Genomic DNA, 27,222 nt, shown 5'->3' with positions numbered 1-27,222 from the left:
AAAAAAATCCCTTAGTGTGTTTATTGCTTCTGCAGCTTGTTTAATTGAAGGCCTTTCCTTCGGCAAAACACTAATTTCCTCGTCGGATGAAGCCTCGTCCATATCTTTATTTAACAATCCGTTTAAAATCTCCTTCTCTGTTAACTCCTCTGTACATTGTACATCATCGTCGACTTTTGCATATTCGTCAAAGTTGTTCATGGCATCACTCAAATTTACATACGAGGAAAATTCCTTCAGTATTTCATCGTCTAGGTCAAGGTCATCTAAGTGATCCATGTCCTCGCCACACGGATTTTCCTTTTTACAAAATCCTGCTGATCGGAAAGAGTTCTTGATGGTGTTTACTGAAACTTCTTTCCAAGCAGTTTCTACAGTTCGTAGAGCAACCAGCAGATCAACGTCAAATTTCATGCTGTTTTCCACATGAAATAAAATTTTGCGAATCAACATTTTCCTGTAGATTCTTTTGAAGCTGTGGATCACACCTTGATCCATTGGTTGCAGCTCTGATGTCGCATTTGGGGAAGGTACTCCACTTTTATCGCCTTCAAAGTTTTAATTTCCTTTGAATGCGCAGTGCAATTGTCGTCAATTATCAAAATTTTTCTGTTCTGTTGATGCATTTTTTTATCAAGAATTCGAAGCCATCCTTCGAACAGCGAACCCGTCATCCTAGCCTTCTTGTTGGCACGATATGCCACAGGTAAAGATTTTACACCCTGAAAACCGCGGGGACGCTGCGAATTACCAATTACAAGCAATAGTAATTTCTCATCACCTGACATATTCGCTCCAAGCAGAACAGTTATTCTTTGTTTGGACCGCGTATTTCCTTTGCATGTTTCACCTTTAAAAACTAAAGATCTATCAGGTAAAAGTTTATAAAAAAATGCAGTTTCATCTGCATTAAAAATATCGTCCTCACTATAGTTTTCCGTAATTTTTTTTAAAGTTTCTTCCTTGAATATACGCACGGTATCTTTGTTTACTGAAGAGCTCTCCCCGCATATTTTTTTTGAACACTATTTCATGCCGATGCTTAAAGTTCTGAAGCCATCCATCGGAAGCTTTGAAGGATTCATTGGGACAGAGTTTTTTTAAAAAAACTGTTGCCTTTTCCTTTAAAGCGTTTTCATCCAGAGCAATGTTCTTGCTGCGCATGCCTTTCATCCAGTCTAAAAGGGCTTTCTCAAGAAGAGGGAATATTCCATCTCTGAGTCGCATTCTTTCTGGTGCAGCTTTTAAAATGGATTCTCTGTTCTTCACTATTGTGAACAGAGTGCTCTTAGGTATTCCAAATTTTTTAGCGATTTCAGTTTTAGGCATGAGTTTCTCGTCGATGCACTCTAAAATTTTTCTCTTCAAATCAATAGATAAAGCACAACGGTGAGCTACTAAAGGTGGCATTTTTATCAAATGACAAATCAGCGTGTTGAAATGCAAGCTTGCAAAATTAAGAACAGCACACTTTAATCAAATGCAAAAACCTTTTCCAGCTAAAAAAAAAAATGAAACGGAAAAGGTGAGGCAGAGTAAAGGAAAAGAGGTGCGGATGTCGGCAATGGGAGGGGGGGGGCAGAGTAAACAAACTCACCCGATTCGACAGCTCGTATTCAATGCTCAATGACGTTTGATGTCTACGCACCCCCATACTAGCCAACTGAAATCGCTTTGTCTTGACGCCGTGTGAGACCTTCAGATTCTGTGCTTGTTCAAGGTTAACCATTCAACCCCACTTTCCAATAGGAAGTTAGAAAAGAGTGATGTTCAAATTCAAAGAGGGTCGTTATATTAAGAGTTGAATTTTTTTACGGTCGTTATAGCAAGAGTAAAATAACGTTATCTCTTATGGATGTGAATTGGGACTCCTTCACAGGGTCGTTATATCAAGTGGGTCGTTATAACACGAGTCGACTGTAATTTAAGCAACTTATGGTCCATGAAACATAAAGGCTTAAGTTAAGTTACTCACTATTAACTTAAAATGACTGTTTTTTAAACTTCAAAGGTAATATGTCATTTTCCTGGCATTCAAGATTTGGTGAATTTCTATTTTTTTTTTTTTTTTCTCGAACAAATGTCAATAAACTACACTGCTGTCTGTAAGATAAGTGTAACTAAAGAAGTATACAAAAAAATTTTTATATTATTTTGAAGACTTTAAATTTGAAAAAAAATTTTGGTCTGAATTGTCATGTTTAAAAAGAATCACCCATATATATATAAAATGCTTATGATCTATTTTCAATACTCAAAAATTATACGCTTTTTTTTCTCTTTGATATACAATGCTATGAAGGGTTTTATGTTTAGAAGATAATAATTTTCTGTCAATTTTGTTTTTACTTAGTTTTGCTGTACTAATGACACACATTAAGCTTATTTTTAAAAAATATGCAAAAATATAGAGAAAATTTCTACAGTATAAAATTTATTTTGAAAAGTTCAATTGTTCTTAATGGAGCCGAGGTGGCTCAGGGAATAGAGCACTTGCCTCTCAATGAGGTGACCTAGGTCCGAGTCCCAGCAATTGCCAGTCGATACGAATTCCTTCATCGGCTATCACTGACCACAGTGCTGATGTAAAATATCCTCGATGGTAGATGGATCATGGGTTGGAGTCCCCTAGCTGTGAGGTTAACCATGGGTGATTTTCCACTCCATATAACACAAATGTGGGTTAGTTCCATCAAAAAATCCTTGAAGGCAAATTACTCCCTATACTTGATCCACAAGTTTCCTTGTCTTCTGGATTGGTTTCAAGACTACAGAGCTGGACATCGATAGTCGTAAACTCAAAATTGGGCCGACTGTTCAACGAGTTAAAAAATATAAAATTATATCCTATTGGGGAAGAGGGAGCTCAGAAAATAGAGCCTCTCAATAAGGTCACCAAGGTTCAAATCCCAGCAGTTTCATACGAATTCTGCTCATAGCAGTGCTGAGGGTGGCTGACACAACAGGTGTTAGAATTTACCAACCATGAGAGGTTTTTCTCTCCATGTAATGCAATACATCAAAAAGTCTTACAGGAAGGCTAGTTTGTCCAAATGCTTGATCAAGGAGTTCCCTTGTCTTCTGAAAAAGCAACTTAAAACTGGGTCAGCTATTCAACATCAGTTAAATAAAATAAAATTGATGACATTACAAAATATGCCCAGATCTCTAGTTGTTTTTCCATTTTTATTATTTTAATTAATCACAAATATGCCAAGTTCTTTCCAAACATTTGGAAACGCTAAAATTGAAAACACTACAAAACTAATGCACACATTTGGAAGAAAATCGAAAACATTTATTACATTTACATGCGAGTTGAAAAATAAGATTTTTTTTTTAAAAAAAGAAAACATTCTTCACAATTAACAAGTAATACAACATAAAGACATATAAAAATGAAGTACAGACACAGAAATGCATAGACTGCCCTAAAAACAATCTTTCATAAATCTATCCAAGATCTTTGAAAAGCTAAAAACCAGCCCAAAGAAAACTACTAAATTAGATTAAAATGCAGAATTGCTTGCAAAGGATAAAATATGAATGTAGTTTTCTCGGTGGAAGACCTCAAAAATTAAATTATTTTTTCATTTTAAATATGCATAAGAAATGTTGCATGTTTTGCTCCACCTCATAAGAAAATCCTTTTATGCTTTAACTTTGACAGAAGTGGTCTAACTTTATGGTTCAATTCAAATGAAAGTTGCAACTTTACTTAAAACAAAATTTACTTTAAAAAATTTATTTAATAAAATGTTTAAATTCTTTTTAAAGTCTTTTTCCAACTTTTTATTTTGGAAAGTAATTTTTCACTAAAATTTTTTTTTTGTTACACTTATTTGGTGTTAATTTTTTTTTTTTTTAATATAGGGGATTTTAGTGTCTCATTTATAATTACTCATCTCTTCTCCTTGTCAGTAAAAATATGCAAATCACAATGACTTTTTGATGCTCATACAATATTTGAACAGACCCTAATGTATATTTATAATACTTATAATTTACAATGTATAATTATTTTGAAACGCAGAAGTATTAACATGCTTAACTTTGCATTACATTGTATTAACAGATTTTTAACTTGTATTTTTATGAGTGCAACTGGTGGGTATAAAATTATTTCAAATTACAGTAGTATGGCACGTTTATAAGGGTACTTACTATACAAATAAATTACTTATTATTATAAAAAATTTGTTCATAAAATTATTAATTAATAATAATTGTTAAGTAAAGCAGCTTGAAATAGTAAATTCACAACAATCAATTACTTATTGGTCAATGGGGGCACAAAAGTTATTTAGATAATAAATTAAGGAGAATAATTTTTCCAGAAGATTTCAATGATGTGAATGATGATGCTAAGACATAAAAGAATATTGAAGCACTTCAGGGTAGTAACAAGGGTAGCTAACTGCTCTGCTTTCTGGAAAGCTTTCAATAAATTCATAGTGAATTAAATAACAAAATCTGAAGAATAAAGATAATTACACCTACTTTTTAAAAGAGTAGCCGCGAGATAAATGCATTAAAGTTGCATCTTATATCAAATTTTTCATATGTAGTGGCAGGAAAATTACTAGAAATAAAAAATACTAAACTAAAAATAACCTAAATTTTGTTACCACTAGAAAATACTATTTTACAAAGTGGAGCAAGTTGGCATCCCTGTGCAACTACAACCCTTTCACATGTATTTTTAGAATCCTTGTCAAAGATAAAGTTAAAAGACACATACATTAATTTGTAACAAATATTCAAGTAGGAAAAAACTCCGACAAAAAATATTGAAAAAAAAATGGGATTAAATATCATTAGGTTGCTAACTGGTGTAACTTCAAACTGTTTCTATTAATTGGTTTTCATTTGATATCTATCTATAATTAAACAAGTGTAAATATTTTAAATGTTGTTTTTCTCATTGATGATTCCTAACCAGCATATTTTTTCATACTTTATTCAGAACAAGGATTCTGAAAATTTAAATTAAGAATATAAAAGAAATAACAAACATGAAGAGATCTTGTGTGCATGAATATTCCTAAAGATCAACAATAAATCGCAATTTGTCTCAAAAACAAGAATATCCAAAATGTATTGAAATGGTCAAATATTTTGATAATTGGATCAAACTCTAAAAATACATATAAGAAATGCTTTTAAAGATGGCTTATTTATTATATTTTCTGTCAATGTTGGAGTATAACACAAATCTAAAGTGAAAGCTTTGACAAAGTTTAAAATTCTATCTGTTGACAGGAATCAAAATAAATTGCAATAAAAATTTCTATTAACACATTAAAAATAGAATTTTTTTTATTTAAAAAGCTCCCACAGTGATTGTAAGTAGTAGTAGATTGTAGCTGCCAGTACATCACTGGCAGCAGCTGAATAATGAATCCAGATTAACTTTGTTATCAACTTACAAAGGGAACAAGGGTTAAACTAATTGGGCTTTGTTCAACTAATATAACGGGTCTTTGATAAACTAATATAATGGGTCTTTTTTAAACTGTTCTACAGTAAAGTGCTCGACTTTGTACACAGGTCGTCAAGCTATCAAAATGTGATAACATCCGCTTTACAGGGGGCAACATGTCTTCGGATCATCCTCAGGGATGTTTCTGTTACCAATAGCCCATTGTGCAGCTCTAGTACGATGTAAATATAGTACTTCAAGAAAAAGATAAAAATTTAGGACATTAACTGAGCCAATGTTAGAAAAATTTTTTTTAAATAAAAATGAGAGAATAAAGCTTCCTTTGGTTAACATTTGCAAGAGTTAACAACAATAGATCTATTGTTTTGCTGTTTCGAACATGTTTAGGAAAACTGATCTAGAATTTTGATTCTTGTCCAAATATAATGATCCTCAAAGTTTAAATAAAAGTAATTCCTGTCTTAACTTTCTAAAGCAAAACATATTTTTCAAAAGTAGGGCCAATTCAGTGCATGTAACAAACAACAAAAGTACATTGAACTAAAATCTGTATTGTTACAACAAAATGGTGACAATTGCCTTACAGTTTTTTTGTCTTTTCTTTTTTTGAAATTCATATTAGTGACGTGTTTCAACATTTTAGACAAGACAATTACCAAATTTTGTTGAATATATGTTAAAAGTGCTTCAATTTAAATATTAATATTGAAGAACATTTTTAATAACATGATAATAATATTTTGATAATAAAAATGTTTTGATGAAGTTTTTCAATCAATTTTTCCACCCTTTTCTTACAAGATATATCACTCAAATCTCTACGACCAATAATAATGCAAGTTTCATTGAATTTCTGACCATTACAAGCAGAATTCATTGTAATATTTTTGAAAATGCTCCATCAATCAACATTCAACCCCTTTTAGGTTAGCTAGAGCATCCAAAATAGAGAGGAACTCTGAGATAGAAGACAATACAAGTATCAATTATTACCTGACCTCTACAAACAGAATTTATTGTGATATTATCATTGACAGTACATTATTGTCAATTTAAAATTTTGACAATTTTTATAGTTAGAACACTCAAGTTTTAAATGAAGATCTATGTTGAAAAACATTAATTGTTACCTTGATCAATTTTTATTTGATCACTACCAGCAGAATTTGTTGCCAAAAAGAATTTATGATCAAACGAAATTATCATCAACAATGACAAATTTATTTAGTTGAAGGAATTTATCAGCAACAGGAGCTCTGTGCCTCGTCAAAACAAGAGTTACAACTGCTTTCCTTTTGTTACAATCGAAATTTTATTTCCGTATTATTACCAATCAAAATTTTAATCACTTTCTGACGTAAACAAAACTAAAAAAATAATAGTAATAACAATTATGTTCATAAAGAGGACTAAAAAGAATAAAACAATTCGATTTATGTGACAGCAAAAATGGATATTGTAGAATATAATAAATTTCTATTGCTCTAAATCCACTAATGTCATTTGAAAGCAATACAATTTAGGTGTTTTGTTTTTGGGGTGACAAAATAGAATTTTTTTTTCTTTTCCAGTCCTTAAAAAAATTATGGTTAATCAAACAATTGCTAAAAACATGTACCAAAAAAAATAACTAAATAATTTCAAATTTTTTATTTATTCCATTTTTTTCAATGAAATACCTTTTTAATTTTTTTGGTGAATTAATTTCAAGATATTTATATTAATCAGCAAAACTAAGAGAAAAATTTGAAACTCAGTTTTGAATCTCTAAACATGTGTAGAAACTTTTAGACCAATAAAGTTAAAAATTGTTTAACCTACTAATTAGCTATGTCCGAAATATTTAATGTGAGTATTAACAATGTCCAAAACCTGTAACACACAGGTCTGAAGATTTAAATAATTAATTAACAAAGTTAAAAAAGAGTTGGTGTCTTTTAATCTTGTTTATTATATTTTAGTTGCATTTACTTTGCAGTAAATAAAGAAATTGGTATCACATTTGAAACTTTTAAAAACTGCTTTCACTTGAAATATATGACCATTTTCATACAGTTTAGATATTCTGTATTTAATACAATAAATTGTAAAAAACATACAGTTAAAAAAAAGTAACACTTTAAAAACTTATGAACTAATGATTCAAGTTGGTGACAAATTCTAATGTTCTTGTACAGATGAAATTCTAAGATACAAAATCAGACAGAAAATCGTTCTTTTTCGAAACAAACTTTCTCTTTCACACAGATATATGAAAAGCGTATATTCTCAAAATAAGGGGGTGTAGCAATAGTTTAGGCAAGAGAGCAATCGAAAGATTTGGGCCCCTTTATCTACATTTCATCTTTAACATATTTCTAAAATTATTTAAGCAAATAAAAAAATAAAATTGCACACAATTATAAAATTCATTAGTACAAGGGTAATTTCAAGTAAAAAGGTAATTCATACCTATTGTTAACTATACAAAATCCTAAGCTGGAACAGATTGATTGAATAGTGCTTAGAAATGAACATTTAAAATATGTTATTGAAAATTTATTATTTAGAAACTATTTGCTTAAATTCATTGTTATTTAAAATGGTGTAACAAGTTTTATAATTGTGTGCAAAAAAAATTTTAAAAATATAATGTTCAGGATCTCAAATTTACTGTAATGACCATATTTCTAAACAATAGTTTATTTTGATGGTAAAAAATTTAAAGAAAAGGGAAATGTTTATTCAGAAAAGTACGTTTTTGAGTTCAATATTTTTAGCCTAACCATTTGTGGTTGAGTCAGCCACACATTCCTATTAAAAAATAACATAAAACAACAAAGAGTTAAAATACCATTTGTTCTAAATAATTAAAATATTTCAGGTCATTCCCTTGAACTATTAAGATTGCATCTTAGCATATGAAAATCCAGTCATTTGATCAAGAGTAATTCAAGTGTTACTTTTTTTAACACGCTATACTACCATTAAACGTTAAAAAGGTTTTAAAATGTTAAAATTAATCTAGAAGTTTAAAAGGTGTATACAGCATTAAATAAAAAAATATTCACATGGAACAATTTTGGAAAACCTAATTATTAGGATAAAAAAACAAATTAGCAGGATTGCTACAAGCAAACATTCAAATTCAAGATATCACAAAAATTCATGGAATCTAAACTACCACATCTATACACCAAGAAAACAAGTGTCATAAAAACAACGAAAAGGTAGGAGAAATTAAAGTTCATTTAGCTACATTTCATCTTCCTTCAGCACAGCCACCTAAAAAAAAATTATATATAAAATTAAACCATAAACTATATTTTAAGGAATGTTACAATTTTCAATTTTGAAAAAAATTTGTTTTAACACTAAACATAGCAACACTTAATATATACCCATTTCTACCATGACTGGACTTAATATTTCTTGGTTCAATGTATGAAATATTGATGTTAGGAAGGAAATAAACAAAAAAAAAACTTTATTATAATTAAACAAAATTGTATATTGCCAATTTTTATGCATTACAAACACAAATAATAAGAAATTTTAATTCATCGCTCAACGTATTTTCTACATTAACAGGGTGTTTCCTTTATACATTTTTCGCAAACATGTTTTTCACATTTATGACAAATTTTGATGGTTTTATTGCCACTACAATATTCCATTTGGCATGTCTTATGTTGATAAGAATCTTGCTACTTACTACAAAACATTTAGTTTTTGTCACTTTTTCTTACACAAAAATGCCAATCAAAAATTTTAGGTACTTGCTTGAAATTTGAATTCACAGTTATTCTGATTGAACTAATTACTCAACAGTTTTTGCAGAAATGTGCAACTAATCACATGCAATATGTTAAACACGTATTACATTGTAATTTCTGATCCAATAATCTTATAAAGTAATGAATTGTTCTCCCAGTCAAATGACCGGTTGTGGTAGAAATAGGTATACAATAAGTATTATTCAAAACAAACATAATACAAAAATATAATAATAATATAATATTAACTGTATATAATTGTTAGAAAAAATCATGAAGTCAAATGTGCAAAAGCAATAAGATGATATGCACATTTTCGATGCAAAAGTTTTTAAGAGTCATTCGACAGGTTATGTTATGTTTAGCGTTAAATTAATGGCTCACATTATCCTTCTAATATATATTATACTAATAATAATATTGTAAGAGTAAGCTTATGTTTTCTAATATATGATTCCTTCAAGGTAAATATATGTAGTGTTTGGACAAAACTATGGAAACACATATATACTAATATTCTTCATATTTCTCAAGGAATTATTTTATGACTTAAGAAAGGTTAAGTTCATGCTATTTCTCATACATATAATGTGCAACTAATCGCATGCAATATGTTAAACACGCATTACATTGTAATTTCTGATCCAATAATCTTATAAAGTAATAAATTGTTCTCCCAGTCAAATGACCGGTTGTGGTAGAAATAGGTATACAATAAGTATTATTCAAAACAAACATAATACAAAAATATAATAATAATATAATATTAACTGTATATAATTGTTAGAAAAAATCATGAAGTCAAATGTGCAAAAGCAATAAGATGATATGCACATTTTCGATGCAAAAGTTTTTAAGAGTCATTCGACAGGTTATGTTATGTTTAGCGTTAAATTAATGGCTCACATTATCCTTCTAATATATATTATACTAATAATAATATTGTAAGAGTAAGCTTATGTTTTTTAATATATGATTCCTTCAAGGTAAATATATGTAGTGTTTGGACAAAACTATGGAAACACATATATACTAATATTCTTCATATTTCTCAAGGAATTATTTTATGACTTAAGAAAGGTTTAGTTCATGCTATTTCTCATACATATTAATAAAGTTTAAAGCTTATCGATATTTGAGGAACTGGCAGTAAATTATGAACAAAAAAAATTGTGTTTTTGAACATCCTATGCATAAAAAAATGGAGCAATAAGCTTGTAACTTATATAAATTACTTTGGTTATCATATGCAATAACTGCACAAAATTTTATAACCCTAGCTTAAATATCCTGGAGATAAAGACATTTTTATAAAAAACAATTTTTTTCACACCATGTTTTCTTACTATAAGAGCAAAAATATTCAATAAAATTAAACAAAATTTTCAGCATAATTTTTCATAAATAATAAAAATATTTCAAAAGTTAAAAAAGTTCTTTAAAAACCGTACTGTATTTAAAGTCGTCCTTTCACACCGTGCAATGCGCGAAAAACATTACAAAAAAAAATTTCATAATTTTATCCTGAATTGTATTTGATAACTTATAAAAGAAATGTGATGTGAATATCCTGAAAAATTAAAAAGTTTCTAGAAATTTTTGAAGCAATTTTTGTATGGTGATGAAGTAATGTTTTGAAAGGTGAAGAGTTTTCTACAAATTTATTTTATATTATTAAACAAGATCTATTAAAATGACATAGGTATTATATAGGACCTTTTCCTAATAAATTATGTTTTATTTCATGTTTTATTTCCTAATACTATCACATTTTTTTGCTTGGACTATCATTGTAGGGAATTATAATTTCTTATTAAATTTTGTTATATGATACAAAATGAAATTTGTGGGAAACCCCTCATCATTTAGAGCTATTAATAAAAATGTACAAAAGCTACTTACAAAATTACTAATACCTTTTTACACTTCAAAGAATTGGTCTTTTTTCATAAGTTACCAAATAAGATTCAAAAGAAAATTATGAAAATCTTTTTTTACATGTTTTCTGTGCATGCAAATTATTAAAGGATTACTTAAAATACTCATATTTGAGGAATTTGTGAAGAATTTTTTTCAAAATTTAAAATTATATTTTTGCAGTAATAGTAAGAAAGCAAAAGACAAAAAAAAATTTATTTATAAAAATGTCAATATTACCATGAATATTTTAACGTAGGCTTACGAAATTCTGTGCAGTTATGACATATGATAACTTAAGTAATTGAAATAAGTAACAAGCTTATTGATATATTTTTCGGCATAGGGTGTCCAAAAAAAAACATTTCGGCTGTAATTTAGTGACGGCCCCTCAAACATTTATAAGTTTTAAACTTTATTGATATGTATCACAAATCACATGACCTAACAATTCTTAAGTTTTAAAATAATTCTCTGAAAATTTCTTGAGAAATATGAAAAAATGAGTTTGTAAAGAAGGTTTCCATAATTTTGGCCAACACCTGAATGTCTGTGTTGACTTTATCTATAATTGGTCAACAAATTCTCAAAAAATTCCAAAACTACTAATGTACAAAATTGTAAATAATTGATGCTAAAAAAAGCTTTTGATATTAGCTAAAAAATATTATTAAAATGCTCCAAATTAACCAAACTGAATTAAACATCCAAATTTTAAATACGTTGCATAGTAAGGTTAGAGTTCGTATAATTTCACACAATGAATATTTCTGCTACATAGTAAAGTAATTCTAAAAATAGTAAGAATAGCAAATTAAGTACAAAATAATCATAGATAAGTTAATAATTTATTTGTTTCAAAACTTCAGCATTAACTAAGAATCTGTTGTATATCCCTGACAATTTTTCCATAAAACATATGAGCAGTGTTTATTAATGATTTGAATTTAAGTGACCTATGGTTTAACCTTATGCAGTTTCATACTTTTGGCTGCATAGCTACTTTGTATTTAGGGAGGTGAGAGGTCATAAAATAACTTCTCTTTTAATGCCTCTTAGGTTTTTACAAAAAATTTAATTATTTACATAACGTTTTAAAGTATGTAATGTAAATTGAAGATTTGTATGCATACATATTGAAAAATGTTAAAATATAAATTCTATGTTGCTTTACATATTTTTTACAAAACAGTTTTTATAAATCCTTGGTTTCATTCCAAAAAAGTTAAGCTGTTTCTATAACCAAACTAGATCACCACTCTTTTAACGCAGCAAAAATTAAGCACTTTAAAGAAATTTTTTTTTTTTAAAATTAAGGACTTTTTAAAAAATATTAGGGACCTTAAAAATAGTATGATTGTTTATCATCAAATATGCATATACCACCATTGGCCGCGCCAATTATTTAACTTTTTTAAAAGAAATCAATAAATTAAAAAAAAATAATAAAAAAACATTTTTATTATAATACAATATTTATAAGTACTAATATTTAACAGTATTAATCAACAGGACTTGCCAAAGTAGAACCAGGCAATTTTTGCTAACCCTGGTCAGGTTTTTTAAAAAATATTTTCAGATTGTTAAGGGCCAACGACATTTATGAAGCTAATCCGTATTCCATTTTTAATTATTTCACTGAAATTGAATTGTAAAGATAAGTGCAGAAATTAAGATTTGCAATTTTTTTCATACTTTTATTTCAATACTTTTATATTTTTTCATATATTTTTAAAAAATGAGTAAACAACGAAATTTGGGAAAAACATTGAAAAAATTATCACGTTTTTATATTTCACTACTAGACATGCATCACATATTCAGTTGTGGGAAAATCTTGCTAAATATTCAGATAAACCAAAAAAATCTTTCTTTTCTATTAATGAAATATTTTATTTATAAGAGTACATATTAAAAGAATTAATACTAAAAGGTTGTTTTAGAGAATGCATGAGAGTAGTTTTCTTAACTATGTCATGTTAAATTAGTCATATTTCAAGTAGAAACAGACCATAATACATTTTCATTAAGCTTAACTTAATAATTTTTTTTTCTATTCATTGCAATAAATATTTTTATGAAATATTTTTATACAATAAAAGTACAATTATGTTTGAGAAGATTTATAATTTTCACATCAAAATGTTTTTTTATTAGTTCTCAGTGAAATGGTCGAAAATAATTTCTCAAAGGTATCAACGCATTCCTATGGCNTTATGAAATATTTTTATACAATAAAAGTACAATTATGTTTGAGAAGATTTATAATTTTCACATCAAAATGTTTTTTTATTAGTTCTCAGTGAAATGGTCGAAAATAATTTCGCAAAGGTATCAACGCACTCCTATGGCCAGAAAATTGATAACGCTCCTTAATTAACAAATACTGATAAATTATTTTTTTTTCATCATTTACAGATATTTACTTTTAATATTTCTTTATCATTCTCCTACTATTATTCTCCACTAATATTATGATTTGACATTTTATTTTTATCGTGAATTAACAGTTTAAAACTGAAAGTGGTATTCTTTTATTCTAAAATAATTCTGCATCACCTTATTAGAAAACGTTTTGTAAAAAAATATTGAAAAGTTTTATAAAAAACATATTGAAAATGGTATGCAAAATAATGGTTTGATATAATTATTAAACAGCAAATGTGTTATATTTGCTTAATTAACTTAACATAATATTACTAAACAATCTGGCTAATTTTATAGCAAACAAAAGTTAAATAGAAATTAAAAAAGTAGAAAAAAAACAGTGTATTAAGTTGCTATGTTAACTGAATAAAGTGATTATTAAAATCCAAGTTTGAATTTTATTCTAATCGACATTAATAACAAAAAGTTTAGGATCTTTTAATTCAGTAGATTTAAATTTTTATGTAACAATCTGCTTATCCATAAGAAATCAAAATAATAGTATAACACTCTACAACTATAAAAAAAATTTGCAACAAAACAAGTTGTAAATAGTTACCAAACATTAAACATTTTTGTTAGAAGAAAATCATGCATTCTTGTTTAGAACTCAAGAATCGAAGAATATTTTTGAAAAAACTTGGGGTTTTATCATATTACTGCTTTCTATAAATTTACAGTTACTTATTACACGCTGAAATATTATAAAAATTTATTTAATTCTTCAAGATTTTTGGGAATAGATTTCGTTAGTTCAAATTTTTTTTCTTTCTGATACTTCTATTGTTAGGGTTTTACTCCAGTCCTATTAGCAGATGCGTAACCAGAACTGAATTTCTTGAATTATGTTGATTTTGAAGGTCAGTATGGGTCTTCTATTTCGGTACGTTAGAGCAGCCCCCCCCCCCCAAACCACTATTTCTTTCATGTCCAGTATTTTGACTGTCCACACTCTATTATTTTAGAATGCTTTTTCATAGTATCATAGAGTATCAGTCTAAGCAAAAAGCAGATCACTAATAAAAGGACAAGGCCCTCTCACATACATCCCTTCCTTGTCCCCCATAAAGCTCTACCCCCGATGCAGGGTCAAATTCTAGATGATAAAAGAACAACTTTAAACAAAAAAAAATTTAACTGAAAAATTGTTCCTATCAACTATAGTCATACTGAAAAATTAAGGATTTTAGAAACCGTGCACCGAAATTAAGTACTTTTTAGGGCCCTTACTTTCCAAAATAAAAATTAAGCAGTTTTTAAGGAGCGTGGGAACCCTGTAATATTACATATTTCATAAAGTGAATTATAATGATAAGGCTGACTGTCTGTATGGTGGTCAGCAAGCTGATCTGAAGTCAGAAAAATCCTCGGTTCGAATCCTAGATAAGGTACTATCTGTCCTTGAGAGAGTGGTCAACAAATCTGCCCCTCTGATAACCGAATGACAAAAGTGAATATTAGAAAGAAAGAAAAAACTAGAAACAATAATCGGAAAAAAAACCTTGACAACAATACCAAGGAACAGTCATAAAGGTGTCACCTTTATGTGGAAGGTGGAAAAAGTTACTAGTTAAAAGTTAACATTTTACTACAAACCTATCATAAATGCACTGGTTTCCAGATTACGTAAATTATCTCCAGTACTATTCAACAAATTGAAAATGGTCAAAAGATAGACAATCCATTCTGATGCAACTTAAAATATAAAGAGCAAAGCAAAACCAAAAACGCTATCAAAATCTGAGGCAGGATGAACAGTAAACATCAAAACCAGTTAGATACTCGAGGAAACAAACATAAGTTTTAAAATAATTATAAGCAAGACCAGGAAGTTTACAACTTAAAAATTCCAAACAAATTCCATCCTAAACCCACATGGTCTTTCCCTCATTTTTTCGGCAGTTATTCTAGAAATTTCTGCATGGTTTTCAAAATCTAAATTTTTTAACACGCTATTAGGACTCTGGAAATATTGAGATGCCCTATTGAATAATATTTTATTGTGTGCTCGATTTGCGATGATTAAGCTGTAAATTCACATTGCTTTGCCCTTCAATTTTTGGACAGTTCTTACAACACATTTTTACACAGTTTTTAAAATAACAATGTTTTTAATTCATACTATTGCTACAAAATTATGACACGCCAAAAACCTTTTTTGAGATGTGTAAACAAGGTGAAATATCTTAGTTGGCTGAGAAACATTGAATTAAACATTAAATCAATGAAACCATGTTTTTATTTACTAAGTGGGAAAGGTTTTAAATGATAGCTAGTTTTATCTAAGATTTATTTATAGATCAGACCTAATTCCTTAACATTATCATACCCTCCAACATTTGAGGTTTGTATAAAATAATTTTTCCAGTGGTAGCAAACTAAAATAGAATTTTTTAAAGCAAACCAAACTTTTAAATAGCTTTTATCAAACCTAAAGCAATGACCATTTGTCAATCTGGACTTTTATATATCTGCTTAAGTGATGGACAAAATCCTTTTAATTCTAATTTATTAAAATATTTATACAGATATGTCAGTTCAGTTGCTAAAAGGTACAAAAATGAGAACTGAAAACTTACTGGCTATGACAGATTTATGAAGCTTTTTGACAAGATCGAGTAATCTTCTTTTGTGCTTCACAGACTTGAGGGCTACCATTTTTCAGATTGAGCACTTTAGACTTTTTGCCAGTGGCAAAATCACACTCACTCCATGCTGCTTGTTTATTATATTTACAAGCTAGAAATGTATTAAAATATATTCTGTATAAAAATATAAATGGTTTAAGAAATGTATACCAACAATTAATCAATCAGTTTATATAGTGGACAGTAATCACTTTAATCAGCACTTTAATACTAGTAATTACTACTTTAATACTAATATTTTTATCATAACATTGAAATCTAATAATAGTTCAATAATTTTTTTAAAGTTCATTTCATACTCTTTTGATACTCGGGGAATATGAGCAACAATGAAAATTCAAATAAAGATGGGTTTTTTTTCAAATTTTCTTTAAAATCAGTTTCGAAAAAAAAAATTTAAAAAAAATACTATCAGACTATTAAATACAGATATTCTGGAAAACATTATGTGAACAAATATACTAATATCTGTTTCTCAGCAGTAAAATAATTCTAGGTACACAGCAAGACTTTTGTTTTGATCCTCACTAATTAAACACAAAGGTCAAAATTGAATCTAATGAAGTACATATAGGTGCATCTGAAAAAAATTTAGTCCCTTTGGAAAATAAAAAAACACAAAAAGAGCTTTTTCTGGAATAATGGATTAAAATCTCTTATTTTATAATGAAATTACACTGTGTCCTTTTCCTGACTTCATTCCTGGTGATTTACACATAACATGACCATATGCATCCACACAACACCCGTTTTCAACCATCACCTACTGCTTTGTGGAGATACCCTTCCCTCAGTTTTATCATTTTTTGATGTTTTATAACCATTAATGCATTTGGTATGAAGGTAGCATGTTTTTAATTTTTTAAATTGATAAGAATTTTCTTTTTACAATTAGTTGTTCAGGAAATGAACAGTTTCAGATTACATAGCAAAATTCCAAACAAGTTCAAAAATAATAAATATTTAATAAAGTTTTTTTTTTTTTGCATGGAATTATCCTTGGAAAGTAAAATTAACATTAAGGGGCCAAAACTACAAAACTATTGGGACTATATTTCTCAGATTGCAGCTACCACTTATATTTTGGTGGTCAGATATCTGAATACGTCGAAAAAAAGATATGTTATTCAGAGAACGTAAGTTATTGTGTCTGATTTTGTCACTTAAAATATCATCTGCATTTATTAATTAGCATATTTGAGGTCACCCCTTCAATCCATTAATATTGAGTCCTAGAACATGAAGATCCTATCATTAGATAAAAGGTTATTTAGGGTGATCAATTTTTTATTTTTAAGCTCAGTACATACAATCAAAGGCTAATAATAAATCATTAAGATCAGATATCAATACTTTGAATTGTATTGACTTTTAATTTGAGAATTTAATAATTTTTTTTAAGGAATGATGAAGCAATATAAATAATTCAAAGTAAGAAATGTCAGTGATTTAGTCTTAACCATTTAATGAAATATTTTTACTATTAGCTAAGCATGATTGTAATAGAAGGGAATGAAAACTTAAAATATTCCACCAAATTTGAAACAAACTGAATAATAATTATAATTTTAAATGGAAAACATATTCCATGCTAATTGTGTATCAGTAAGGATACCTATGTTAGTTTGGATTCTAGTACATTCTTAACATGAGAAGGCAACCTAAGCACTAGGAAGGTAGTAAAGCTGGACTAAAGTAGACTAACTAGAAGAATATAAAATGTGCTTTATATTTTACATAGCTGCTAACATGGATGCCAGTAGATTTTACAAAATATAAATTTCATGATAATTGTTACATTATGTACAAAATATTTTACACATAGGGATTTTTATAGTAATCAAAATACAAAAACTAATATTTTTTAGTCATGATTGCTATTAAATATGCTTGAAATGTTATGCATTATGTTAACTCATAATTTTGAATAGTAATTAATAGATATTTAATTCATCATTAGCCAAATTTTTTTAAAATTAAGTTTAAAAAAGGAGTTCAGAATAAAAATAAACTGAACATTTTAGAACAAAAAGAGTTTTAAACTGATATTTATAAATGATGTTTGCTTCATTATATATTAGTAATATTTATTTAAATATTCAAGCTAGCAATAATCTGTGATAAAAATTCCATTTTAATAGGGAATTTTTCAGGAAACTTACTAAATTTTAGGGAATTTTCTAAAATGTAAAAAAACCAGAATTTTTATTAAAACAGTAGACCAGGAGAAACTGGCAAAATCCAATAGAGTTGGCAGCTATGTAATTATGATAACTATCTATTAGCACTAATTGATAGAAATCACTTCTACACTATAGATATAGGCACCATAGAATATTTTAATATCTAAACGGTATTGTTAAAAAAAAAATTCTACACTTCATTTCTTTAACAAGTTTTTTGCTAAAATTACACAAAATATTTTAAAAATTTTTTCAATATTTAAATGATAAAAGCTATTTCTTAATATGAAAATTTGTTCTTCTGCTGAAGATAAAAAATAAATTTTTTTCACTGTATTTTTTTTAAAGTCGCTACTGAAATTACAAAAAGGCATAAGAAAAGGGGACAGCGACATCACTTACAACACCCCAGGTTTCTGTAAGTTAAAAGAATCGTTAGTTTTTTTAAAAACATTTTACTTAAAAATAACTAAGTTAAATTATCTCTAATTTTTAAGATTGTAACTGGGCAGAATGAGACCACCCCCCTGAAATAAAATAAATTCCTTCTATTCTTATAAGAATTATTCTTTTTGCTTGAAAATAAATTCTTTTTGAAAAAAAAAATGTTTTGTTAACTTAAAAAGTGATGTTTGGTTGTAATAAATTTATTGGTTGTCATTTTTCTTTCTCTCAGTTCAAATTAATCTCCATAAAAATCACAGAAAAGTGATATAACTAATGGAGAGGACTATGCCAGAAAATGGTTGGTGATGAGTAAAAATGGGGGTTATCTTAAAATTCAAGAGGTCATTTTACATAAAAATTAGCAGGTATAGTATTTTTTTTCTTCTAAGCAGAGTGTTATTAATAACTTGCTGAAGTTTCTCCTTTGAAGAGGTGAGATTTTTGGAACCAGTCTTTCTTCTATTAGACCTATTCTTTCTTAATTATCATGTTTTGAAATATTTAATTTGTGTTCAGAGATAATATAGAAGTTTTTATATTGTAACTTATTCAAAGAGAGTGATTGTGAATAACATTAAAATTTTTAAAAAAATAAATTCGAATAAGAAATTAAAATTTTTAATAAAAAAAATAAAGTCTAAATCAAATAAGAAATTACCTTTTTTGCATTTTTTAGTTAAAGTTCTGGTAGGTTGGCACGATGAATCACTTTTTGGTTTTAGAGTGTCTGTCCTTACTTTGGAGTTGGTTTCACATTCACTCCACTCACCTTTTTCATATTTACAAGCTATAACAGAAAAGCTATATCATTATTCTACAAAAGTAGAGCTTTATTTGAAATTTAAAAACTTACTTTTTTTACAATGGCGGGTAACAACTTTTGTTTGCTCACACGTTGAATCTCCACGTTTTAAATTAAGAGTTTTTCTCTGCAAATTCGATGAGTCACACTCACTCCAGGAACTTTTCTTATACCGACATTCATTGTCTAAATACAACAATTATTTTAATGTGAACATTTTTATACATTTTATAATCAAAACATAAAAATTACTTTTAAAGAATAATTCAATATCCAAATTCATTCGTAGACAAAAAAGCATAATAAAGCTTGATTCCTAAAATTTATGAACTACATTATATGGCATTTCATTTGGAAGAAACCTACATCTTCCAGAACACTGGAAGAAACATGAGAAGACCAGAAGACAAAATGGGAGAAATTTACTTGAATAAAGTAACAAAGAGATACCAGTTTTTTGCAGTTACCGTTTTTAAAAACAACTTGTTTATGTATTTTAAAATCTATATAGAATATTAAAGAGTCAGAGTATTCATTGTTCAAAGTATTTGGTTAAAACAAAATTATATGTTATTTGTAACTGTGCTTTCAAAGTGTGTTTTTAGTAGTGTATACTTAGTAAGTGATTTGCTAATTTTAACTGTTTAAAAAAAAAAAATAAATAAAAAAAAACATTTAATATTTTTCTTCTATAAAAATTTATAATCTAAAGAGGTTTTTTCATTTTTTTTTTCACTTAGGTTGGAAGAAACTTGAGATCCCTGTAAAAATAAATATTTATTAACTAACAGCTAGTTATTATCCTAGCCATAGAGTGAAAAATAATTGTTACTTAATAAAGATACATTAGGTTGACAATATCAATTAAGTTTGTCAACCTAATAATTGTGCCTAACAATTATGCCAATACAAGTCACGCTAATGCAATATATGCTAGTAAGAATATTTCAATATTTCTGAATTTGGAAGTTTCTGTGTTAATGATCAAGTTGAGATAAATGTTCAAAGTTTGCAGTTTTGTCACATTTCTTGACCAAATGTGACTTTTCCATCATGTCCAGAAGTCAGAATTGTGACATTAAACACTAAAGATGGCATTTGGTCAATGTGACAAAACTGTGCAAACTTTGAGTCTTTAACAGAACTTGATCATTAACATGAAAACTTCTTAAGAATTTCTATACCTGTATGGGTGATTCTTTTGAAACATGACAATTCGGGGGGAAAACTTTCTTCAAATTTAAAGTCTTCAAAATAATCTAAATATTCTTTTGCATATTTATTTAGTTACTTTTATTAATATCTTACAGACAGCAGTGTAGTGTAGCATTAATATCTTTCTTAGGCAGACAGCATTTCCTCAAGAACAAAAATAAAAGAAAAATTCACCAAATTTTGAATGCTAGGAAAATGACTAGAAGACCAGGAAAATGAAATATTAGTTTAGAAAAGTCATTTTAAACTAGTAGTAAGTAACTAAAGTTAAGAAACTCAAAAAAAAACAAAGTTGAAAAGTTAATATTAAATTTTTATGTAAATAAATTCCAAACATAATTATTGTGAACGATTTGAACAAATTAGTTAAATATAATAAAAGTGAAAGAGTGACACACACACAATGCGATTTTTTTTTTAAAATTTTACTACATTTTAGTTTGCAAAGAAACTGATAAAACAAAAAACAAAAAAAATTTGCAAAATTTCATTAATCTTGAAGCTGTCAGAAGAAGCAAAACTCATACCATTTCTTCTCGGCTTTTCACTTTTTTTTCTCAGTTTATTTTCCCTTGACTGTTTTCAGGCCCCATGTTTTAAAATAACCTAGTAAATTTAGTTTTATAATAATTTACATAAAAAATGTTTTTTAATTATATTATTTGAAATTAAGATATTTCAAAACATTTTATTTTACAACTTTATTACATTCTTTAATTTATACGTCCAAGTAGAGTTTAAAGATTACGACAGAATAAAATTGTATAATGATGTTTTTAACGAATCCTTTATATTTTAACTATCTGTATTTGAAAAAAAAATTAACCTAAAGCCTTTGTGTTAGATGAACCATGAATTGCTTAAATTAATTTTTTTATCCACTGCAGAAAGAATCAAAAATGTTCTTGTTGTTGTTATGTACAGAATAAAATTGTGTATAATAATCAACCATTAATTAACTTTAATTACATATAAGCATATTACATTATACAAGCATACTGCACTTTAATTTAACATTTAGGCCCAAGACATTTACTCTTTCCACAGAAAACTACAGGATTTTTTAAAATAACTCGGGTAAATCTATATAGTTTATGTTAGTTCAAGAAGACAGGAAAATGACAACATAAAACCCTACCCATCTTATGAAATTTTTTGAAATAGATTGTGACTCAGAAAGTTGGTTCCTTATTCCTGCAATAAAACATGTTCTAATAGGATGGTATTCTAATCAATCTCTTAACCTAAGATACTGATTGCTGGTGCTATTTATTTTGGTTATTAATAACTAACAAAAATGGCCAGAAAAATGACTGATATTCAAGTGACAAACAAATTATTGACAGAAAATATTATTTTCTACAAAGTTTTTGGAAATAATAATACCCTCTGCATATATTCTAAAAATGCTTGCAACGGTTGAGATAAAAAAAAATTACATATTGAAAAATGTATGGGAAGTTTTGAAGCTAGTTATTATTAGAAATATTGTTAATGACATACAAGGAACAGGATATTTTGAAATTAAATTAAATGTTTTAATTATACAAAACAGTCAATGCTAACAGCAATGCTATTAATTAAAAAAAAGTTCGTTTAGTAGTATAGTATTAGATCTTAGAGCAGCAAAAAACTGTGAATTGTCGTATTACATGAGAATCACCCATATATTTTAATTTAGTATTCCATTATCAACCATTCTGTTATTCTCATTTAAAAAGTTCTAAAGGCTTTCAAGATGGGGCCATGGAGTAGCGTCACTTGTCATACTATTACAGCGGATTACTTGTCACTATGAATGTAAAATAATTCAATTGTTCACCATTAATCGAGAGAGAAACATCTCTCACCTTCATTTAAGTTAAATATCCAATAAATTTTTTGTTTTGTTTCAACTCAAAATTTAATTTTAATTACATCGAACAAGCGGAAATATCAACATCCACGTCTAGTTTACTTCAAAATTCACAAAGTAATTTACTGTAAATATTTTGTAGTTTTTGCTAAGGAATATGCAGGTAAATCAAACATTCAATCATTGGGACAATTAGTTAATCCACCTTTTCCTTTCTGGTGCAAATCAACTAAAAAATACTGTGAACATCAAGAAAAAAAATTGTACAATTCTTTGCTAGCTACTGACAATTTATAGAGCATCATACAAGGATGTAAACAAACTGTAATAGATGCTATTGATACTGTTAATGTTTGACAGGAAAAAAATTGGAAAAAAATTAGTTCTATTATAAAAAAGGTAATTTTCTGTTAGAGAAATGGATATTCTTTAAGAGATCGTGATTGCAGCCAAATTAATAAAATAAATGAAAGCAAGGAACATAACAATCATGATGGAAATTTTTTCCAACTACTTAAATTTGGAATTAATGTAGGAGATGAAGTGCTAAAAGAGCATTTGAAATCAACTGCTAATAATGCAACATATATATTGAATAAGAGGAAAAATTAAATTATGCATGCTTGCAACAAAATATTTAAAAAAATTTATTAAAAAAGTAAATTCAAACAAATGCTTTTCTATTTCAGTGGATGAAACCACAGATATTTCCTTGAAAGTAAGGGCAAGGGGTCCAGAGTAGTAAAGAAGAGAGAGAGAAAGTAAGGGGTCCAAAAGTAAGGGCAAGACTTTCTTACTAATTGAAAATTTTTAACAGTTAGTGTTCGTGATTTTCACATGTGGAGAAGATCTAAGAAACTTTAGCATCATTAGGTTTGGAAAACAGACACATACTAGGCCAAGGACAACATGGTGCTGCTGCCATGTCCATACAAGGACAAGCTAGGATCCAGGATGCAGAAGCCGAATTAAGAGAAAAATCCCTATCATTGCTATATGTGCATAGCACTTTTCATTCTCTAAATCTGCCAATTTCAGACGTAAGCCAAATTAAAAGATGTTTGTGATTTCATTGGAATTATTGAAAAATGTTATTCCTTCAGGAATACTCTTAAAACAAATAGTGTTTTGCAGAATAGTATTTTAGAACTGTGCCCTTCTTCCAGGAAAAAAGCATTTAAAAAGCTATCTCCTGCAAGCTGAATAGAGTGACACAAATTTATTATGGTGATGGTGGAATTGCTCAGTACCTTGATTTATGTTCTTGGAATAATTGGAAATATACTTGATAAGGATTTGTCTGTCTGAGTCTACATTTGTTTAAATTCATTGAGAAGTTCCAATGCTGCCCATGTCTTATTTTCAATACAAAAAATATTTCCTCTTACATTGCCCCTTTAGGATTTTGGAATCTAGGGCAGTGAATCTTAGTGCTGCTGCTCAACTTTGTGACGATATTGTAGAAGAACTTGAAATAATTCGTACTCCATCAATGATAGTTTTCAACTCCATTTTCCTAAAAATCGGAATAAGTTTTAAAACAAATAAAGGATGACTATAGAATTTTTGTTCCATGACTAGCAAAAAAACAAATATATCGTTCTAACATTTCAAAAGAATCACCTGGATTTTATTTTAGAATAACAATATTTAGTCAATTTTAGATACTGCAATTTTACACCTAAAAGAAATATTAACAAAGTATTACGTAACTATGATTTCCTTAAACATTTTAATCATATCAGAGAATTACATCATATCTGCAGATGAAAATAAATTAGAAATACTAAAGGAAACACATTCCTCAGATTTTTATTTTATTTTATATTATAACCGTCGTTGAACAGCCGACCCAATTTTATGGGTTTGCGACTATTAATGTTCAACTCCGTACCCTTTAAAATTTGAACCCTATCCAGAAGACAAGGGAACTCGTCTGAAAAATAATGCATCATAATTAAGACAATTCAACTCATTGCTTTGACAAATATTAAATTCAAAGCACCTTTTAAAAGCAAAAGTAAACTAATTGATTATCTTTTTTTTTCATCATAAATCATTTTTGTTTTCATTAACTCTTCACTTTGGCTTCCTTTAATGCTTTCTAAGAACAGCTTCCCATAAAAATAAAGTATTTAATAGCCTTTACACCAACTTCAATGAACAAAGCCTGTGACAAATAACTGCACGGATATGTTATAATCATAATAATGAGAATATTATAAACAAAGTGATTTGCTTCATTTTAATCATAATACTTCCCACTTATTTGAATCATATTATAATACAATAAAAAGACATAGATACTACTTTTTATTTGCATCAAATTGCTAAGCATTTTAAAATTTTATTCCTTAATAATTCAGAAAATATTTTATACACTTCAGAAATTTACTTTTAAATTATTAGTATAGTCATGGATCAAAATAAAATGGGAATGGTTGCTATCTGGCAAAAGTGTATGGAATTTTAAGTCAAGAGAAGGTTCCTTAAACTAGTTTATGTATTTTTATCTCTTGAGGTATGTTTATCACGAGTTTTAGGGTCCTTTGAGATTAGTTCATTAATAGTTTTAGAGTCCCTTAAAGTCATTTAAGTTTTGAATTGTTCAAGAAATACAGAAATTGAAACAGTGTAATTAGGTTAAATCATGTTTTGACTTTTTGTTGTTCTTTACATCTATGTTATAATGTCATATATTGACAGTAAATAGAGTATTTTTTCTTAAATGTAATCCTCTCATTCATAACTTTATTTAAGATTATCATTCTAGCATTAATTCATAGTTTTAAGACTCCTCATCATATTTATTGGAATCAATTTACAACTAAATATTGTTCAAATATATTATTGATTTTTTATCTTAAAAAGAATACGTAAATATGAAAAATTACAAAATTTCGTAGAATCCATATGTAAAAAACTAGAGCAAAAAATGTGCAGGTGGTTGTTTTTGAATTAATTTTTTAAATTTGTTTTAAATGTATGTGCTTCATTCAAAGAATTTTGATGCTGAACAAAGACAATGATATATGATTGAAATTAGTGTGAAATACTAATAGTCTATTTTACATGGCATTTTAGACATTGATTAATAAATAAAGTATTTTATATCAAATGTCATTTCTCTTCATTCATAGTTTTGTTTCAAATTATTAGAATTAATTTATAATAAAAGTATTGTTTAGATCAGGGTTCATTCTAGGCGGTGTTTACGGGGCGCCCCGCCTCGTATGCCCTTTCGATGAAAAATTTCCGCCCTGTTGCCCTTTACTCCTTTTATCCCGCCCTGATATAACAAAATGCGCCCTGGTGTGCCCCCTCCAAAAAGATACCACCTTCCTGCAAGAAAGAATTTTTTGTTCTGTCCCCCCCACTTAGTGATACTTTTCTTGAATTCAACTTGTCTTCCCTCTAGCTCAATAGCTATGGGTAAAAGAGATTCCGAAATGCCCCCCCCCCCCCCCTCTTTACTATTTTTTCTTGAAGTTAGTAGTTTAAATAAGAGATCTTTCAAGAAGTTCCTCCTGTCAGGGAATGCAACCCCTCCTGCAGCTGTGTGGGTTTCTATTTTCTCTTTTTAGAAAAATTTATTTTTCTCAGAAATGGAAGTATTGCTTATTTTAAGAAACCATACCGCAATGGTGATGGTCAGTAGGCCTGCCAAGAGTTTTCTTGGAAAGAATTTTTTAAGGGAAGAAATCTTGTTCACAAAGCCTGTAGACAATTTCAGGGGTCAGACTAGGTCATTGAAAAAAGATACATTCTCATGTATCTTCTGGAGCCCTCCACCCCCCTCTGCCCAGCTTTATTCTTTTGAACAAAGAAAGAAATTTTTACTTTTGATTTCAAAAGTGAAGGGATTTAGACAATTAACTACGAAATAAAAAAGCTTTTTTATCCAAAAAAGAAAACAAAAAAAATATTAATTTTAAAATAAACTTTTTTTTACAATGACACAATACAATTCTTACAATAATAAGTTTCAAGCAATGTTTCATTACAAGTTATTTTAAGAATTTATATTGGCAAACGATAATTTTCATTCCGTTTTTTTTTTAAATATTTTTATTTATTTACCTTTGATATTTTTTCCGAAGATTTTCTCATTCTTCGTTGGCACGCTGCCAGGAGTATAAACAGATCCGTCTGTATTATTTTTTACTCTTTTAAAATATTGTTTAGAGCTATTAAACTTCTTAATTTCTAATTTTCATTAGAATTTGTCCTTGCAGTCGATCTTTTTATTAATTTGTTTATTTATATTATTACTAGTGTGCGCAAAGGTATGACTGCGCCTCATAAAGGTTGAATCAAGCATGCAATTTATTTGTAGATAAAGCATACTTAATTCAATTAATCGTTTTTTTTCTTTTCTTTCTTTCCTTACTTCTTATTTTGTTCGACTGTTCATCCTAATTGATACTAAATAAGCTAATTTGAAAAGGAAACTTTTTCATACATTTAGAATTTTTTCTAAATTTTTTACTCCTTAATTGAACATTATGAGGTTTTTATTTCTAGACTATC

At 28.1% G+C, this 27,222-nt stretch overlaps 2 protein-coding genes across 3 annotated transcripts in view; both read right to left on the bottom strand.

Moving 5' to 3' along the window:
- Positions 1 to 927: 927 nt before the first annotated feature.
- Positions 928 to 1,410, bottom strand: LOC139427256 (tigger transposable element-derived protein 4-like). Its single transcript, XM_071188308.1, has one exon. The coding sequence runs from the start codon at positions 1,408 to 1,410 to the stop codon at positions 928 to 930; it is 483 nt and encodes a 160-aa protein (XP_071044409.1).
- A 1,757-nt stretch (positions 1,411 to 3,167) lies between these two features.
- Positions 3,168 to 27,222, bottom strand: part of LOC107449381 (pleiotrophin) — a 39,238-nt gene continuing 15,183 nt past the window's right edge. For both annotated transcript variants that reach the window (XM_071188353.1, XM_016064888.3), the window contains 4 exons: positions 19,674 to 19,808; positions 19,479 to 19,607; positions 16,122 to 16,281; positions 3,168 to 8,707 (listed from right to left, as the gene is read on the bottom strand). In XM_071188353.1, coding sequence (XP_071044454.1) covers positions 16,136 to 16,281; positions 19,479 to 19,607; positions 19,674 to 19,808 — 410 coding nt within the window. In that variant the 3' untranslated portion in view covers positions 3,168 to 8,707; positions 16,122 to 16,135. The remainder of the gene's footprint in view (positions 8,708 to 16,121; positions 16,282 to 19,478; positions 19,608 to 19,673; positions 19,809 to 27,222) is intronic.

Source organism: Parasteatoda tepidariorum, chromosome X2, assembly GCF_043381705.1.
Source record: "Parasteatoda tepidariorum isolate YZ-2023 chromosome X2, CAS_Ptep_4.0, whole genome shotgun sequence".
Classification (NCBI taxonomy): domain Eukaryota; kingdom Metazoa; phylum Arthropoda; class Arachnida; order Araneae; family Theridiidae; genus Parasteatoda; species Parasteatoda tepidariorum.
This window is presented reverse-complemented; position numbering and strand designations above follow the sequence as displayed.